The sequence below is a fragment of the Helobdella robusta genome (assembly GCF_000326865.2).
Source record: "Helobdella robusta unplaced genomic scaffold HELROscaffold_3, whole genome shotgun sequence".
NCBI lineage: Eukaryota > Metazoa > Annelida > Clitellata > Rhynchobdellida > Glossiphoniidae > Helobdella > Helobdella robusta.
This window is the reverse complement of record NW_008704501.1, coordinates 2101350-2122013: the sequence shown is the minus strand read 5'-3', so window position 1 is coordinate 2122013 and position 20664 is coordinate 2101350. Positions and strand designations below refer to the sequence as shown.

Below are 20664 nucleotides of genomic sequence, written 5' to 3'. Positions count from 1 at the left end.
TCTAACTGGTTTTAAAATAAATTGAAGAAAGCCTACATTATTATTTATTATCGTTAATGTATTTATTATTAGCAAATATGAAATAACAAAAACTGGTGTTGTAACAAAACTTTTTATTTCAAAACTTTTTACACCAAACAAGATAATTCAGCAATCAACTAATTATCAAAGTGAAACAACGCGGGTGAAATAATTACAAATCTTCGTGAGATAATGCATTAAAATTATGATTTTTTTGAAATAATGAATTAAATATCTTTCTGAATAAATAGATAAATGAAGAAATAATTGAATGAATGAATGAAAAACAATCAGGCTTCAGAAAGCGCAGCAACTCCTGGCAGGACTTTACCTGTAATTGTGGTTGTAAAAGTGATAGTTATAGATGTTTAATTCATGTTATCGTTTTAAATTTAAATGGTCTTAATTTATTTTATAACCACAAGGCAAGGCGTTATACAAGCTAACACTATGCCAAGAAAAATTCTGTCATAAAATATACATCACACACAATCTTCCAACCTTCAAGCAGTTCCAAACTAGCTCCTCCTCCAGTACTCACGTGACTGACCTTGTCCTCAGCGTTGTATTTGGCACAGACCGTAGCAGTATCACCCCCACCTGGTTTAAATATTAATAAACGTATTTCTGCATATAATTATGAGATATAAAACATCTGTAACTTTAGATGCCTGTTTGAAACAAGTATAATTTGACAGCAATGTTTACACAAGTTACAACACAAGTTACAACACAAATGACAAACCGATAATGGTGATGGCTCCCTTCTTCGTGGCCTCCACAACAGCATCCAACACCTTCTTTGTACCGTTTGCAAAATTTTTAAATTCGAACACTCCTGGCGGACTGAAACGAAGGTAGTGTTGCAAGATCAATCAAAACATCATTGATAAATACTGCACATTAATTTCTTTTTTCTTTTATGAACATTCATCGGAGGACAAATCAGGTATCGGGCAAGAAAATTATAATAAATGAAGGTGCAAGAGTAGTGTCTTGTTGCATGACAAGCAGCTGAACCCACGTTTTAAAATTATCAACTACTTTTTGTCTGTAATGAAACTTAAAACAGACTACCATTCTTAGCTTGTGATTTATAGAGTAAGCACTCAACAATTTAAAAAAATTTCCTATTTATCACCATCACTCTCGTTGCTGAGTTTGTCTGCTTCATACTTTGTGCCTGCCACATCGCCACACTGCGTCATGGGCCAAACAAAACAATCAGCCTAAAATAATAAAGTTTATTTAACAAAGACAAAACGGAATGTAAAAACAGACCCATTCCAAACAATGGTCCTTGCTCTCAAGATGGCTTCAGCAAAGTCATCACCTGTCTTCGGACCAACATCCATTCCCTATTTAAGAAGCAAAATACAAACAAATTAATAAGAAGGTTTTGATAAAAATTCCTCAACAAACAAAAGGATGAACGAAAGATAATAGAGATAAAAAAAATGAAGTCAAATTTTCTGATGCTGACAATTAAAAAAATAAACATTTAAAAATGTCTAATATATGTGAAATGTTTGCAAAAAAATAAGCGAACGAATGATGAGGTGAACGACTACCAAGAGATCATCATTGATTCCACTTTCCAGGCAGGCACAGCCAACAGCAGCATCCTCTGCAAACTTGTCGCCAGTTATGAAATCAACTGGCAGATGTATCTTCACTCCCTTGCTCTTAGCTTTGTCTGCCAGCTTTCCAACGATCTTTGATCCCTCCTCATCAAACAGAGATTTTCCAATCTTTTGAAAAACATTTAACTTGTAAATATTCATGTACATATACAATAAAACGTTGAAAAGAAATTTGGTAAAAAGTATTAATTCAATTGAACGACTCACCTTTGTTCCATGCATAACTTTGAGGAAAGTGAAAGCCATGCCTCCTCCAATGATCATCTCATCAACCTTGTCCAGGAGATTCTCAATCAGTTGGATCTTATCTGCCACTTTAGCACTGTAGCAAAATATGTGTGGAAACATTACGTTATTAAAATGAATAATAAACGTTTTACAACTTCAAAGAATAATTCATGAAACCTACCCTCCCAAAATAGCCAAAAATGGTTTTTCTGGTTTCTCTAAAGCTTTAGCAAAATATTCAAGTTCTTTTTTCAGCAGGAAACCGGCTGCTCTCTGTGGTAACTTGCAGCCAACCATGGAACTAATTTGAAATTCAAATCAACTAAACTGATATACCAATTATGAAAGTTTATAAAGATTCATGATAAAAAAGTTCTTAATGACTCATTTCAAAAAGCTACGTCAAATCAATTGATAATAAAAAGTAAATTATATTTATAGAGGTGAATGAGTAGTTCAAACAAATATTTGCTTACAGAATATGTTTTTGGCTCATACAATTGAACTTAACACCAGAAAGGTGTTTTAAACTGTACCATATAATAAACACTTCGTTATCAATTGCACAATACATCACCAACCAACAACCTATAAAATAATATCAGTTTCTATAGACGTAACTTTATTATTAACTTTCTTATTTCTTATCTGAAAAATATTAAATTAATTAAAAAATATTTTATGTTATTCAACTTATTGGAAAGTAATTACCGCTAGAGTTTGCATAGTTACAAATACAATTTGTGCTATTACAATCAACAGTTGTGTACAACCTATGAGCTCTATGAGCTGTCCCAAATGCGTCATTGATGTACACATCCCCCAGTTTTGATAATGACGCCTGGAAAGCTTCAACTTTTGCTGGGTCTGCTTTTACCTGAATGATATCATGCAAAGCAATTTAATTAAATTTTTAATAATAATACAAAATGTAAATTGAAAATAATTAACTATGTTTTAATACAAATAATAAGACAAATAAGTCCCATAAAAATTTAATGTTCGACATACTCTATTGCCTACTTTCTGTTATATAATTTACTGGAAGCAATGCAAACATCAAACATTTTATATGAAACATTTTATATAATTTTTGCAAGGAACTTCAGTTAAAATATAAAGTACGGTTATGGATGACCAGCTGGAGATAAAAAATAGAATGGCATAATGCAAAAGCTTCCCAGTCAAAGTTCAAAGTTAAATACTGTTGTTCAAGTCCTTTATTTTAAATTCCCATCAAGTTCATTTTAAAAAATTCAACTTATTTGTTGAATTGAAATACAAACACATGACTTATGATTAGGAATGAATAGCAATCACTTGTAAGCAATTATTACCATGGCTTACAACACAAACACGGTAACATGAAAACTACAAAAATTTTAAATTGAATTGAATAAGTTACAAGAAAACTAACTTTGGTTCCATCCTTCAATGTCACTTTGCCTTCCTCTTCAATGTGGAACCTCAGGTTTTCAAGAAGAATGACTGAGCCTGGTGCAGGATTAGCACATGCCTTCTCAACTTCATCGCCAACACAGTCGTGCAAAAACGTAACATCCCTGTCAAACATTATTTAAACATTTCTGTAATTTCAAATCTACATCCTTTATTTTATTCTAATTTTGATTCATCATTAATTATTAACTCTTTAAGGGTAAAAAGACACAATAAAAAATTACATGAGTAAATTTGAATTTACAAAATAAAATACTTGTTGAGCAGTTTCTTCAACTCATCAGCAATTGGAGCCAATGAGAACTTGTCAACTTTCTGTCCATCAGGTCGTCCAAGATGACTCATCAAAACAACTGACCTTGCTCCATTCTCCAATGCATATTTAATTGTTGGCAATGCTGCAACAATTCTTGAAAAAAAAAGTTTTCATAGAAATTTACATTCTGAAAATGTGATAACAAAGTTTTCATAAATTATAATGTGAATGTCTTACAAACAATGACAAAATTCAAAATGTTATCAAAATATCTAACTAATTCTAATGCTAATATTATTTATTATTAGAATAGGAAAAACAAATCAATTTCCCAGTTACTAGTGTAATATTAGTAGTCAGCACATGGCGTGACTGCTAAAATAATCAAGCAAGTGGCATGAAAAATCAAAATTGAACAACCAATTAGAATAAAACGCATCATTTAATTTAGTTTCAAATTCCTTTTTAATAATCAATAACTTAAACAAATTTAATTTAATATAAATAATTGACCAATTAATATTTTAATTTCTAAAGAAATTTTGTAACCTTTGATTATTTGTTATTTTTCCATCCTTTTGAGGAACGTTGAAGTCAACCCTGAGTTTTAGAAATTTAAATAAATTTGATGCAATTTTTGGAATATAAAAATAAAATAAAATAAAGGAATGCTTAAAAAGTATGATCCTAGGTACATAAATAATTTGTATGTGATGTGTGTTGTATTATTTTTGACTCTGCCCATGCTACAAGCTTGCCATGCATAAGGTGAATTACTGCATTTTGTAACTGTGTGTGTAACATCTGTAACAGATTACTCTAGTCTAGTGGCCTCTATCTAATTACTTGCCCTGTTTACAAAATCATCACTACGAAGGGAATTTGGAACCAGTGAATTTTTTTGAGCTTAGGATAAACAGTAAAACAAGGGGGCATAAACATAAGATCTTTGAAAATGGATGAAGCAAAAATTTTTCAGCTGCAGAGTTGTCAACAAGTGGAACAAACTGGGAGATGAAATAATTTTAGCAGAAACAACTGATAACTTTAAATTAACTCCCTTCTTAATTAATATTAAAGCAAACTTGGCAAAAATAGGATGTTAAAAAAACTCAGAGTGGTCCTGCCACAGACTCAGTCTTCTTGGATCACTATAAATAATCTTTGTTATGTTATGTTTACTTTGTATTTGTATTTCTACTTCTAACTCCTCTACTCTTACTTTCGGGGTACCTCAGGGTTCTATCCTTGGCCCTCTTCTATTTATACTCTATATTTCTGAAATACCTCGTATTAATAACTTTTCTTTCTCTAGTCAACTATATGCTGATGATTCTTACATTTATACTTCTTTTCCTCCATCTAATCTCAATAGTGTTCTACATAATTTATCTCTATGTCTTTCTTCAATTATCGCTTGGTCTGACTCTATGTGTCTTAAACTTAATCCTTCTAAGTTTGAATTAATTTGTTTTAATAAATCTAAACACTCTATTACTATTCCTCCTATTATCTTACTTGATTCTAAAGCTCTTGATGTCTCTCATAAGTTTCGTAGTCTAGGTTTTATCTTTGATTCTACTATGTCTCTCTCTTCTCAGATTAATAGTGTTGCTAGAAGCTCTTACTTTCATCTACGTAGAATAAAAAAACTTTTGCCTTTTCTTGATGATCCTACTCTTCTCCTTCTTGTTACTTCGTTAGTCTTATCTAGGATTGATTATTGTAACTCGCTCTACTATGGTCTTCCTGACTCTATACTCTATCCTTTAAGTAAAGCTTTTAACTCTGCTGCTCGTCTAGTTGCTCGTGCCCCTTTCTTTCCTCATATATCTCCATATCTTGTTCTCTTGCACTGGCTACCTATAAAATATAGAATAATTTTTAAAATTTGCACGTTCATGTATAAGTCTCTATCTAAATTATTTCCTAAGTATTTATCAGATATATTAATTGAACCTAAACGCCCCGGTTTACGATCGTCTTCTTCTTCTCGCTTTTTCTTAACTCGTGTTAAACACTCTTTTGCTAAATATGCTTTTGCTTTTTCTGGTCCTTTTCTCTGAAACTCTTTACCTACTTTTCTGACTACTTCTCCATCACTTGCGAAGTTCAGAGCGGATCTCAAGACCCATCTGTTTTCAAAATTCATTGAGGAGCTCTGTTGAACATCGCGGAAATAGCGCTTTATAAGCTAATTGATTGATTGATTGATTGTATTGTATTGTAGAGTTACATGCTGAAAATTGACAGGAGTAGTAAGTACACTTGCTAAATTTTAAATTCAGAATAGTTTAATTTTTAAAAAAATCATAAAGAATAATGAATATAGGACCTGATTAAGATTCTTTTTTGCTTGAGATCAACCTTGTCAATGCTCAGTTTGTTGAGTGCCATCCTGAAAAGTTGGAATCTGCGAAACGTCCCCACGACCGATCAGGCAGTGAAATAATTTCTCTGCAGATTTAACTTTTAGACGACCTCTTTTTATCTAAAGGCCAAGGCTGATAATTTTTTCAATGCTTTTTAAACCAAACTGTTTTAAACTTTACTTATAGATTAATAATTTCACGTATAAATGTCTGAATTTAGTTATAATGCTGATTTTCAATGTTTTCTTATTTTTTATTATTTTTCTAGCTATAATAATTATACAATAGAGTTCAGTTTAGTCATATATATATATATATAGAACACGTGAGCTCAGTGCTTTTGAAGCTTTTAAAACACTTTTAAATCTTTATATAATTATACAATCATTTATGTTATAAAATTTTGTAACAAAAATCTTTTTAAATCTTAAAAAAATTGTTTAGAATTTAAGGTTTTCAACTTTTTAAACACTTTTTCAGTCAAATGTTGTGAATCTTTCCATATTATTTTTTCTTTCACTATTATTTAACATTTTGTTCAGTTGGTGTTTTGGCACCACTTTAAAAAACTTATTTCATAATTTCTAAAGCAGGCGATTTTTTTACACGCGTTTTGTCGCTCCGGTCGGTCCGTCAAACTTCTTCTGAAAATAAATATTAAAATAATCTAAAAATGAATGCGGTGCAAAATGAAGCTACCGATCAATTCCTTCATCGATGGAAAAATTCTTTCAAAGTCTCCTATAATTCTGCTGACAGCAAGTTGGTCGATGCCGAATTTTTGAGGAATCGCGTCCACTTGCTGCACCTGCATGACGTCAACAATCGACAGTTAGCTGATTTTTAAAATTTATGTTTAACCGGAAATTTTATACAGTTTTAATTAAATTTGTATTCCAAATTCCGTGTTAAATATTTAAAAAAATATTAATAAATTTTTAAATAATTCTTAGTTTTTTTTTAAATTTTTGTATAGTATACTCATACTGATACTCAATCTCAATCATATGTTGAAACAAAAATAAAATTATTAAATCTTTCCTTAACTTTTAATTATAAGACTCTTAAATCTTAATTAATTTAATTTTAATTAGCAGTTATTTTTGTTAGCTGTTTGTACTTTTTTATTTATAGTTCAGATCTAAAGCAGAAATACCTGTGTGATTACCATGATTTGGTTGATGATCCAAAAAATGGTGGTCTTTTTTAATTTATTTCCTGATTTGTTTGATTTTGATATTTTGATAAAATTATAGATTATAATTTAAGTTAAAATTTAGCTTTTTTATAGTTAATTGTGAGATTGAAAGGATTTTACCATTTTGTTAATAAAACATTTGTTGCAGGTTTGAATTACTATGCTAACACGCTGTTGTCCCACATTACAAAAACTAACAACAGTTAGATTTGCCCATCTCATGTTTATTCAAATAAATTAATTTACTTTAAACTTACAAATGCTAAAGAAAACATTTGAGAAAATTTTTTAAATGTATTTGAAAATTTTTTCAGATTGTCGATTGTGGAAATCTGACGCAACTGTTGAAAGTTGGATGAAATTGATTAAAAAGAGAGAAGTTAAACAGGTTAACTAATGATTATTTCAAAAGAATTTCTCAAGTAGTTTTGTCCATTTTAAATGAGCTTGCTAATTCATCATGTCAGTACATCTCACATCTTTCTTCCAAAAACTCTCACTAGTTTTTTCTCATTTTTTTGATTATAACTATTAACTACAGTAGTAATTAATTTTAAATTTAGAGTGTAAAGAAAAATGAGTTATCAGACAAGGAGGTAAAATTTATTAGAAGTCCTGCTGCAGCTGAAGTGACAGACCATGTTGCCACAAAGGACCTCAACACAAACCATGACAACTGTACATCTGTCAGTGAACAAACTTCAGACTATGCTGCTAGCAAACCAAATCGTCCTGACAACTACTGTGGTACCAACAGCAGCCACAACAACATTAACTACAGCAGTAACCATAATGCCAACAACAACAATACCAACAACAACAACAACAACAACATCAATAACTGTAGAACGTATTCAACTTGTGATGTTGTTGATAACCCTGCAAACAAACCTCAATTCAATCGTTCAAATTCGGTTAGCAGCTACATTCACAAGCCAAACCAATCCAGCAACTCCACAATAACAACAGAAGATGACCTAGATGAATCTGATTGGATGCTGAAACAACCCCAATCAAAGCGACTCAAACTAGATCAAAGGTCATACAGAGGTCAGTGGAAGAAGTCTAATAAATATGGATCATATAACCGCAACAAAAGCAGAGATGATGATGAAGAAGATAATGATGATGATAGTAACTCTACTCTAGTTACTAATGTATGTATAATACTTGCATGTCACTCATTTGTTCTATATTTTTCAATCACATGTGTTGCATAACTTTCATCATCATCTTCTTCATCATCCTCGTCTTCATCATCATCATCCTCGTCATCATCATCATCACCGCCATCATCATCATCATCATCACCTATATACACTTTTCCAATGCATATTTGAAGGATGCAATCATATCTGTGTGATTAAAATGATGATATCTGATTGTCACATATGCACATTAAGTTCTCTTGTTACTAGTATGACATGATGATGTTGTAGATGGGATGATAATCACGATGATGATGGTGATTAAGATAATGATGATTAAATTGTTGATTATGACGGTAATGATGATTATGATGGCGCCGATAATGAGATGATGATGCTAAGGATGCTGTTAATGATGATGAGCGTGATATTAGTGATGGCTAGGCTGGCTGGTTGGTGGAATGATGATTAAACCTCGATCTTTCAGTCTAGAAGTTACGGTGCATTCAAGACAGCCAAGGAGCAACTAGTTGGTATTCGTTGGGTTAGGGAGTTGGAATTGTTGTTGTAGTTTTGTGGGTAGGCTGGTGATTGGTGGTGTAACAATGGTGATTGGTGTTATGGTGTGAATTGTGTTTTTAAGTAAACTACATCTTTGTTAGACAACATCCAGTCATTCTTATTCTGAAAAATTGTTGAAGAAATTGTTGACAGAGTTGTTTGATATGAGCTGCTATGTGGAGGTAACAGGGTCATAAACGCCAGCAGGGTGTTTATAATTGTTTCCTTGGAGTCATTTCCATCATCACTGTTTTGATTACACCACCACCATTTCATCATTTTCATCTTGGTCAACATTATTTCATACCAATCTTCCACCACAAAGATCATTGATTCAAAAAAGTTGGGCTCTTCGTCATCTTTGTCGTCGTCATCAGCCTACGACGGAACGTACAAGAAATCGCTGGGCGCAAGGTAGCTGTTGTTGTTGTTGATGTTGATGATTCAATGAATGGTGCTCAGCGGTTTTGTTGGTTGATTAGTTGATTGATCTGTCAATAAGTTATTTATATCACTGAATGGATGACCGGCTGGCTGGTAAGGAGTGAGGTGACTGAATGTATGAGGGAATGAATGAGTAAATGAATGAGTAAATGAATGAAGTAGGGACTGAATGCATTTATAAATGATTGATTGAATGAATGAATGGATAAATAATTAAATTATCGATTGATTGTTCCATTTAGAAGGGGCCCAGGCTCGAAGTTTGTCCCCCCTGTACCCAAAGGAAACGAGGATTTGTGAGTTGTTGACATTAACAATTTTTAATATTTTAGTAATCTTCTCACTAATTTACTGCAGACGTTTGTTGCCTGTAACATTTTTCACACATTCCAAACAGTCCACCTAGCATGACTTTTGTTATTTTCTTAATTCTGATTTTCTCATTCCTCATATGATACATACACAGCGACTTCAAACGTCCATTGGCTAATGTTAATTAATGTTAATTGATACATCACCTCATTGAAGTCCTGACAACAGGAAGGCCTACAACGATAACGATCCAACGACAGCTTGCAAGGATCCTGCCCTGCAACATCTTGAACCAAGAATGGTTGAACTGATTTCAAATGAGGTAGGTCTGTTTTACATCATTTCGTTTCGTCAACATTTCGTTTCGTCATCATTTCGTTTCGTCATCATTTCATTTCACTGTCGTCATCGTCCTCATCGTTCTCATCAGCAACATTTTTATTTCTACCGTTTGCTATTACGATTGTTTCATTATCCACAACGATAACTTCATCTCTTTTCATGTAATATAACGCTCATTTCATTTGAAAACTTATTCCTGATTATTTTTTCTTGCATACATAATTTTGTTTATTTCAAAATAGTTATTTTAAGCACACTTGCAACCGGATATTTTTGTTAAAAATAAAGGAACGCTTCCACTTTAGATGATTAATTGAAAATAAGTCAACACAATTTCACTGTAGATAATGGATCATGGGCCACCTGTAGCATGGGAGGACATTGCAGGACTTGAATTTGCTAAGAAGACCATCAAAGAAATTGTGGTGTGGCCAATGTTGAGGCCGTTAGTTCAGTTGAATGACCTGTCTGTCCATTTATGCTTGGTGGGGTTGCTGGTTGTGTGGAACAGTTATTATACAGCTCTGGCTTACATGTTATTCTATATTAATAATTAAACTTTCGTGCCACAAACGCTGCACGATCCAAACCACACGACTTGCCGCATTATATGCACAAGCAACGCATTATACGCGCTTAGCCTTCCGTCGTGATAGTCTTCTGCTTCTGACTGGGTTTTGAACATACTGCATTTAAACCGGATCACCGCGTCATAACAGCGCGAGACAGCTCTTTTATCGACTTCACCTAACTCGCTGAAATTTGCAAACCAGATAGACGAAAGTGAAAAGTTGGTTATCGCATTTATTTCTGAGCTCCGAAGCCGACGTAAATTTATCTAAATTCTGACGATGAAATTCCGATTAGCGGGATTTTTTCAAAATTCGATTCCGAATGAATTCTAAAATTAGCTACTAAATGATTGATATTGGATGATCGTTTGGTAATAATTAATTAATATGATAAAGTTATGAAATACACTACCTACAACCACTATGTTTATTTATTAGTTCCAAAACCCTTTTTAAATCTAGCATTCTTAAGTTAATTAGCATGACTTTTTGTGACTAACTTCTATCACTTTTGTCTAAATGTGTTTTTCATTACTACAATTTTATCACTTTAGCCAAATTTCAATTAAATGTATTTGCTAAAACAGTCATTTATATTTTAAATCTATCTGCATTGAAGCACCTACATATGTATACATAATTATTTATATGTCCTTTCTTTCTTTTTTTAGTTTTATAGACACCTATTGATGTATTGTTTCCATTTTAATCATTTTATTTTCATCATTCCTACTACTTTTATTGGTTCCATTGATTTATCTCCCACTTAATTTCATACTTTGTTAACATTTGTTTTCATTTTACCACTTTCCTGTTTTAAACTTTCTGGAATTTACTGTTATCTTCCTATAGTTAATAATATCTAATAATAAATAATTATATATCATGTGTATTCCATCACTCATTTTCACTGTTTAAGACCTCTTTGCTAATTTATTTCATTTTATTTTTTCTCTGATACATTTTTCTACATTCAGTTCAATGTATGTATATATGTTTTGTATATGTATGTATATTTATGTACTTACGGAGACCGTACAAGTTAGTAATAACGTCTGACTGGTTTCCAAATTCTTTAAATAAATTAAATTTAAATTAATGAGATGTCCCCGTTTTGTGAAAAATTACGAAATTTGCTGGTATTTGCTGAGCAATGTTAAGACATGTTGTTGGATGGAACGTCTCTGTACTTAATTGCAGTGACATCTTCACGGGGTTGCGAGGACCACCAAAGGGACTCTTGCTTTTTGGCCCACCTGGAACTGGAAAGACACTGATTGGTTTGTTTGCATTCCACTTACTTGACCTTCTTGCATACTTAACTTACTTACATTCAAGCATGCATTCAATTTCATTTGACAGAGTTAATGATTAAATGAAATATTATTCCCAAGGAAAGTGCATTGCGAGTCAATCAAAATCAACCTTCTTCAGTATTAGTGCATCTTCACTTACATCAAAATGGGTAAGAAAATTTGCCATTAGTTTGTAAGATTACAAGCAAAATTGTGTTCTTTTTTTATAAAATATTGGCCTTTAGTGCTCAACATTTTCATTTTATCATGCAGAGATTTTCTTGAAATCTATTTTGAAATTTGCAAACCAGATAGGCGAGGGTGAGAAGATGGTGAAAACTCTGTTTGCGGTTGCTCGAGTGCACCAGCCTGCCGTCATCTTCATGGACGAGATCGACTCCCTGCTCTGTCAGAGATCTGAGCAGGAGCATGAGTCATCGAGGAGAATCAAAACTGAATTCCTCGTGCAGTTGGTCAGTTGCTTATTGATGATTTGTGGATGAGGATGGGTTGCTATTGATGGTGGAATGATATGGCCTGATATATTTTAAAAGGCTTGACTTGTAAGCATACTTGGTAAATGATAGCTCAAATGATATGATATCCTGTCTTAAAAATATCCTGTCTTAAAAAATAAAAATTACCTTCATAATAATATTGACCAGGATCTAAATGAGTTCAATGTTTTTTGGATGTTTTTTGTATGAACTTCCGAAGTTTTGCTGATGTTAACTATAAATGATTCAGTGGTGTTAGCAAGTGATGTTTCTATGATATTGCTAATGAATAATGTGAATGCCGTCTTTCAGGATGGCGTAGCAACGGGGGAAGATGATAGAATACTTGTAGTTGGAGCCACGAACAGGTTTGTTGCACTATTCATACATTTTGAAATGTATCAGAAGTATAAAATAATTCACGTTTTTTCAATGGCAGAATGTTATTTCACGTTACAAACTTACTGGTTGCAGTTAAACTCACATTAATAAATTGTTATAAATGTTTACATTTGCAGACCACAGGAAATAGATGAAGCAGCGAGACGTCGATTTGTCAAACGACTCTACATCCCTCTTCCAGAATCGTCTGCTCGTCAGCAAATAATTTGCAGACTGCTGATGAAACAGAGACATAATTTGGCTGAAGATGATGTCACTGTCATCTGCTCAAAAACCGAAGGTGCATTTCGATCAAAGATCTTTTCTTGTAACTCATGGCTGATGTGTCACTTTTCAGCTTTTTGAATTATTGGAAAGTTGTAATCAGTAAGGAAACGATTCAGTTAGCGGGACTTATAGAAATAATTTAAACTGAACATGCAGGATATTCAGGGGCGGATATGGCCAACCTGTGCAGGGAAGCAGCGCTAGGGCCCATCCGAAGACTTGATTTCAACGACATTCAGAACATTAGCGAGGACCAGGTGAGAGGTTTGCTGTCAACATGTTGATGTGTACATGTGCGGTGCATGCATGCATGTTGATGATTGATGATACAAACGCATGCATGATAATACAAACGTATGAATCAAGAACGATGATACCATAAAATCGGATTGTTCACTTTAGTTTTCTTACCCATTAATGCAATCGCTAGGAAGATGTCGCTTCTATATATACTTGAAGATAATATTACATATTTGGGATTTTCATGATTCGTCTATTGGCGAGAGTGTAACATTTGATTGATTCTCGTGAAGCGTCATCGTTTTTTACGTGAAATAATTTCGTTATAATCTTCACAATTTTTTTCAGTTGAAATATTACATCTTAATTTCCAAGAAAGTATGATTTACAGGTTCAGGCGATAGATCTACAAGACTTCCTTAGTGCATTAAAGCAGGTTAAAGCAAGTGTTTCCTCCCAGGATTTGAAGTTGTATCTAGATTGGAATCAAAAGTTTGGAAGTTGGGATGTATAATATTTTTAGGAAAAAGAAGGTTAACCATTCTATGAACATTAAGATGGAAAGATTGTTGAATGTACATTGTCACAATCAAACGTAGGTCATAATAGCTGTTAGTTGGACTGAAACTTTGTTTATTATTGTTCAACATTTACTCGTCATTTTATATTTTCCTCCTATTTATATTTTCGGGTTTTATTTTTTTTATAAATTTTCTATATGAAAACGCGCATGTTCAATTTTGTTTCTAAATTCTTGGAATGAAATTGATAGTTTTGTATATTAAAAATAAATCTTTGAATGCCGCATAGTTATGCCAGATCGACTGATCATCGCCATGCAGCGTATCCAGTGACAGGCGTATTTTGAGTCATCATGAATATTAATACTAATAGCTCCACAGAGACAATAACATGATCAGACATTTAATTTTTAACGGACTCAACCATGTATGAAGGAACCGAACCGATGGTCTCTTTCCAGCACTCTCATTGGCTTTGAAGATGCAGATATTGACAAGAGGTTCCAGCATTTTCGTTTGAAGGGACAAAATAAATTGAAGCTGGCCAAAAAATTAAAACACACCCTGAAGGAATTTTGGAAACAGATAGATAAAACCTGAAAATACTTGATGAAATCAGACCATTTGGTAGACACTAATATTGACGGTTATCTGGTTGAGTGTGTCAGTGATTGTTTGAGTGTCACATCATATTTTGCGAGGGTCGATGATTGCTTGTTTGAGAAATTTGATGTACGTAGTAGTGTGCACCTAGAAAGTGTCTTAGGTCAGTTTTGTTTATCACATTGGTGGGTGAATGACGTTTAAGGAAGGAATTTTGGAAATAGATAAAACCAGAAAATATACTTGGTGAAATTGGACTATGTGATAGACACTGATATTGACGGTTATCTAATTGAGTAGGTCTGTGGTTGTTTGAGTGTCACATCATATTTTTCGAGGGCGAATAATTGCTTGTTTGAGAAATTTGATGTAGGTAGTGGTGTGCACTAAAGGTGAGCGGGAATTGAAATTTGTTCCCAATTCTCTCCCATTTTTTTGTCATTCCCGATTCTCTCCCAAATTCCCATTTATAACAACGTTCCCGAGAATTCTCACTTCCCATTTTTTCAACTCATTCTAGTGTTTTCCCTTCCATTCCCCTTTTTTCCCATTTCGCAAATTTTTGAATACCAAAAACAAATATTTTTTAAAAATGCAAATTTTTAAAAACGTGTTTCAAGTACCAAACAAAATAAAAATCCAAAATCTCTATGAAGTATTAAAACAACAATAATAAACTACAATTATAACAAAACAATTTTATACATGTTTATGAATCTTCCTACTAAGTGACCACAGGTGTGTATGTGTGTGTGCTGACCACATGTCCGCTTACATAAAATTTCTTTGTGGCTCTATTGCTTGCACGTTATTATTTTCTTTGTTCACGCACACGTGTGTACATAATGTGGATGCGTATGTCTCGATCACATGTATTATATATATATATATATGTGTGTGTGTGTGTGTGCGTGTGTGATCGAGACATACATAAAAAAGTGATTCCCTATTCCCTAAAATTTTCATTCCCGAAAATTAGTTTTTACTAATTCTCAACGGATTCCCGCAATTCCCGTTCCCATCCTCACCTCTACGGTGCATCAAGGAAGTGCCTTAGGTCAGTTTTGTTTATCACATGGGTGGTTGAATGACGTTTAAAATTATAGTAAACAGTCTTGTCCTAGCATTGATGATTTGTATTGTAATTCAGAAATCTACAAAAAATTGTGTTATTTCTTTGTTAATTATCTCAATAGAAACTAGAAACAATGCAGTTTGAGAATGTTTTAAAAAACGGCTTCACGCTAGATGCTATTTTGTTAAGAAAAACTTCATAAATACAAATTTTCAGTGATTCAAAAGAAAATGATTATATGTACTGGTTGCAGAAAGTGATTAATTTTGCAATCTGACCTGTAAGTTAACTGAGGAAAATATGAGGAGTGGAAGGGAAACTCAAAAAACAAAGATCAGGTGTGGGCAAACCACTTCCCACCGGTCCATTTTATGTGGCCAACGATCATAGCACGCGATTCAATTTTACGTCTGTCAACAGTTAACATAAATTTTATAACTCAATTTTATGCAAAAATTTAAAACCAAGATTTTGTAATTTGCGCAAATGGCATTTTGTTTTTACTGTTTTGTAAACATTTTTTCGGTAAACCTTGACACACACAACACAAAGCTGAGTGTTTTAGACATTTCTTATTTTCATTTTAAACAATTTCAAGAATTTTGGTGAATACATTTCTATTTTGTTCCTGCTTTATTGTTAATCCGCGTTCAACGGTTGCTATATTTTTAAACACGATTAGTTTGATACAGGGTTTATTCATTCATTCATGCTAGAGATTTAACACCCTAATTTGAATGTAAAAAATACGAATTACATTGTTTAATTGTTTAAAAACTATCGCAGAATAAAATAATCAAATCGCTTGCTATGTGAATTGTTTTTGCACGTTCTAATTACCGGTATTTAAAAACATAAAAGACAGCAATATAAAAATAATTGCAACTAGATGTTACACCTTAAATTATAAATAGTTTATTTATTTATAAACTAGATTGTAAATGACATAAGTCCCTAACAAAATTGATAAAAATGACGGAAAACTGGACGTTGACAACAAGAGATTATCTTCTACTCCAAAACGTAATCAAAAATCAGCAAATTTAGATGTTGAAAGAATTGTTTTTGGCTCTTCGGTTTCATTGACATGTGCAAAGTAACTTGTATCAGTTTCATCTTTGACTTCAGGTTTGAACGGAGATTCAACCTTTTATTTCATATGCAAAAATTAACTAAATGTTAAAAGTTTAACTAAATTTGCAAACGTACCCTTTTTTCAAAGATATCGGTCCAATTGATACTACCAAACCAAAGATGGTTAGTAATGTCGTTTATCCCGTTATTTGTGTTCCCAAGTCGAAATTTTGGATCCGTTTTCAACAAATTTCTTATTAAGTTGATTAAATCTTTGCTAAACGTCGATGGCGTGTAGAACTTTAAAAGTAAAAAATATCATTTCTATTAAATAGATGCCAAATAATAGATATAAATAAATGATTTACAACCAAATAAAAATGTTTAAAACCTGTCCACTAAGAATTCGTTGGTAGGTTTCAGTTTTCGTAAATGCATGAAACGGTACGTAGCCAGCGACCATTTCAAAAATCATAACCCCGAACGCCCACCAGTCGATCGCTTTGTTATATCCCTAAGCATTTTCAATAGCGAAAATATATATCGTTCGTGATAGGTATTCAAATTTTATGTTTCATTTTAAAGAGAACAAATCTATAACGTTTAAATCATTTAAAATATTCAACAAACATATTACTAATATAATTTATCTATAGTACCAACATAATACAACCATACCGAAACGAAAAACAATGATTTACCTGATGTTACAATCACACACATCAAAGGATCAAGCAAATTCATGTAAATAAGCGAACTTTTATAACAATTATCGCTGTTACATACCTTTTTCCTAAGCATTTCCGGTGCAAAATAATCTATAGTCCCACAAATGGTATACGTTTGATCCAAAGTTCTTTTTGCCAAACCAAAATCTGCCAGCTGACAAAGATTTTTGTTAATAAGGAATATTCATTTTGGTACTGGTAGAAATTACGAACATTGCAGTACGTTGGCTTAAAGGCTAATTTTTGAAAACTACACACTATGTATGTATCATTTACTATCTTATATCAAGGCGTCCACGCACGTCGTATGATGTACACAACAAAATTCTTGGCTCCGAAAATGCAATAAATTCAATTTTTAACTAAAAAAGCACTTTAAATAAACAATGTTATTCAGTTCTGTTTTGTTAGAACTCCTTAATAAAATTTATGATTGTAAAATAGTAATAATAACTTCAATATTGCATTTTAATGCAATATAAATTTAACATATTTAGGGTATTCAAACCTTGACGTATCCAAAAGAGTCCAGCAAAATATTCTCTAGCTTCAAATCTCGATAAATAATGTTCAAACCGTGTAAAAAATCCAGAGCTAAGGCTATTTGGGCAGCATAAAACTTTGTATCCGCTTCTCTACGAATAAAAAAAGATTACGAAATAATAGTCTGTTAAAAAGCGGTTAAATAATAATAAAATTTAAACAATAAGTTTAATGTTTTAAAATTTGTTATTAAATTTATTGCGCCCTTCAATCAATTCATTGCGCCTCTTAGAAAATAACTAACGATATTTCGTGTTTTCTTTGAAGCAAGCCAAACAAATCTCCACCAGAACAAAAAGGCATGACCATATACAAATTTCTTGTGTCCTGTTAATTAATAAATTATGTTAACCAGCCTCACTCGGCATAAATATTTTTATATTAAAAAACCAACGTGGAAATGATGAATAATATTGATGATGAACGGAAAATTCATCGATCGTAAAATTCTTTTTTCTAAAAACACCTGGGCCACTTGGTTGGCTTTTAAAACCTGTTCGCGCAGAAAAAAATTAATGACACTTTTAATTATTTGACGTTTCGTTAATCGTGTGAATGTTTCAAAGAGTTAAAATTTACATTATATTTGTTGATGGTTTTTACTGCAAATATTCCGCCGTTTGTTTTGCACTTTGCAACTTTCACCGTACATATTGAACCTGATCCAATCGTTCGAATGAATTCAAAGTTGGATATACCCATGGAATCAGCCTTGAAAATTTTAATAAATTATGATAAAATGTAGTGTCGAATAAAAAATATGAAGCACGTGAATATATGTGATAAATGAATAAGCAAATAAATAAAATGGGTAAAAATAATATATATATACGTATGTGCAAATGTTGGAAGGAGACCATATTTTATACAGTATTGTATGAACTCTACCGATTTGTTGGCATTAATTAATTTCTAGTTTGTCTTTTCAATTTCCTTGCCAGAATTTTCTGGAAATTGTTCAATTTATTGAAAATAGAATAATTATCAAAATTCATCTAAAAAATTTAATAAAACTGTTGTTATCCAAATTCATCATGCTGACAGGCCTTATTTCGATTTTTCATAAATCATCTTCAGTGCAGGTTTGGTTTATATAATATCATTAAACAAAGCAAAGTTAGTTCTTTAGCAAGGTGAGTTAGTTAGCTGGTGTCGTATTCTTCATCTTTGTCATTTCTTTGTACTTAGTTGTTATTGAAGTTGGTAATAAGACTTCGAGTCGGTAATGATGTAATCAGTTTTTGTTGGATGTTTATTTGGGGTTTGTTGATATTTATTAGGATGTAGTGTGTTGATGTTTTGATGAATTTGGATAATTGTTTGAACGAGTGTGATTTTAAAAACATTAGAATTTAAACTATTAATTTGTTATATTACGTCGATGTCTTTAAAAAAATTTTTAAGCCAACATCTGCAAGTCTAAAAAGATAAAGATTGTTTAAAACTTTTTAAGACTGAAGTTGTTGTAATCGCACAATAGATTCAGATTCTTACAATTTACAAACATTCGTTATATAACAGTTTTAATTTTGAACGATTTTATCATGCTTAAGTGGAATGCTAATTATTTTGAAGAGCTATAAACCATTAATTAATATTGACGCATTCGACTAATACAAATTAGTCAGTGTTGACTCACTCCAACAAAAACGTTTAAAAATATTTAAAATATACAACTTTCAAAAAAATGTTACACTAGTAGGTAGAAAACGTAACCTTTCAAGGGTGGTTTTAACAACTTGGAATGCTTTGGTATAAATCAGAAGTTATATATCTTTTTTCGTGTTTGTTAAATAAATGACTTCAAAACAAAATTTTTTTTTGAGATTTTGTAAATAATAAATTTGCTTTTCATTATCTTTACGAATTAACTTTGGGAAGGTGTCGTATCGAAATAGTAGTGTTACTATTATTATCTTATTATATTTATAAATTTTCTAACCAGCCAATTAAATCTGGTTCATAAATGTTTACATTTACAAATGATCTTTTAAATATATGTACTTAAATACTTACTTTGACGTTCGTTTGAAATTTTTCATTAAAATTTTCTTTTAAATTAAGAATCGTCTGCATATCTGAAAATGACATTTTCAACTTAGCAAGTTTATTAAAAAATATTCTAGTGTAAATTTAGAAAAACTTTTATTAAAATTTGATTTCAAACTTTTTACAAAAACATACTTGGGCAAGTTTCTTTCAACTTGGTTGCTGAGACAAGTCGACTTTCTGGTTGGTTTTGCTGGGCATCTAGTATTGCCAGGTTGTTCATTCGATCACAAGTTTTATCGAATACGTTTGAATCCATTAAGTTAGGTTTAGCGAAGTTCTCTAATAAAACAATTTGTCTGAGAAAATATTCCAGAACGTATTAAAATCGAAAATCAAATATAAAATCAAAAATCTCTGACAAACAAAACTGCACGACTATCACTACAGAAACCAGCACAAAAAAAAATAACGTAAACAATAAATTGTAATTCGAGTTATGCTGTTGTATTCCGAATTTATACAGTCACAAAAATGACTGTGATCCTGAATGACTTATATATACTGCATGCCGTATGATTCTTTAGAATATGTGACTATATGTGTATACAATATAAATATATAGATGTGTTGTATCCAGAGATATAATTTCTATACCTTATAGTATGCCATGCGTTTCATTTTATGTATACAATATATATGGATGTGTTGTATCTATAGATATAATTTCTATGTCTTATAGTTGTATCTCTAAGTTTCTGGTTCTATGGTATATATATATATATATATATATATATATATATATATATATATGTATGGTTTATATATATACACACATATGAACTGAACTGAATTGATTGATATTAGATCAAAGT

General features: G+C 31.9%; 3 protein-coding genes across 3 annotated transcripts; 1 reads left to right on the top strand and 2 right to left on the bottom strand.

Moving 5' to 3' along the window:
* Window positions 1-93: 93 nt before the first annotated feature.
* Window positions 94-6240, bottom strand: HELRODRAFT_94333 (hypothetical protein). Its single transcript, XM_009021133.1, has 12 exons — window positions 5942-6240; window positions 4156-4206; window positions 3607-3759; window positions 3310-3454; window positions 2666-2769; window positions 2074-2193; window positions 1872-1986; window positions 1593-1772; window positions 1303-1379; window positions 767-867; window positions 523-621; window positions 94-352 (listed from the first exon to the last, which is right to left on the bottom strand). Exons 1-12 carry the CDS (start codon window positions 6001-6003, stop codon window positions 312-314), a joined length of 1248 nt encoding a protein of 415 aa, XP_009019381.1. The 5' UTR covers window positions 6004-6240; the 3' UTR covers window positions 94-311.
* Window positions 6241-9909: 3669 nt separating this feature from the next.
* HELRODRAFT_94331 (hypothetical protein) lies at window positions 9910-14063 on the top strand. Its single transcript, XM_009021132.1, has 9 exons — window positions 9910-9963; window positions 10328-10428; window positions 11756-11835; window positions 11950-12020; window positions 12162-12323; window positions 12660-12715; window positions 12866-13029; window positions 13173-13273; window positions 13648-14063. The coding sequence occupies exons 1-9, from the start codon at window positions 9940-9942 to the stop codon at window positions 13768-13770; spliced, it is 882 nt and encodes a 293-aa protein (XP_009019380.1). The 5' UTR covers window positions 9910-9939; the 3' UTR covers window positions 13771-14063.
* Window positions 14064-16015: 1952 nt separating this feature from the next.
* HELRODRAFT_94328 (hypothetical protein) lies at window positions 16016-18580 on the bottom strand. The gene is made up of 8 exons (XM_009021131.1): window positions 18380-18580; window positions 18195-18293; window positions 18045-18127; window positions 17766-17892; window positions 17316-17411; window positions 16921-17043; window positions 16665-16829; window positions 16016-16602 (listed from the first exon to the last, which is right to left on the bottom strand). Exons 1-8 carry the CDS (start codon window positions 18500-18502, stop codon window positions 16483-16485), a joined length of 936 nt encoding a protein of 311 aa, XP_009019379.1. The 5' UTR covers window positions 18503-18580; the 3' UTR covers window positions 16016-16482.
* Between the last annotated feature and the right edge of the window lie 2084 nt (window positions 18581-20664).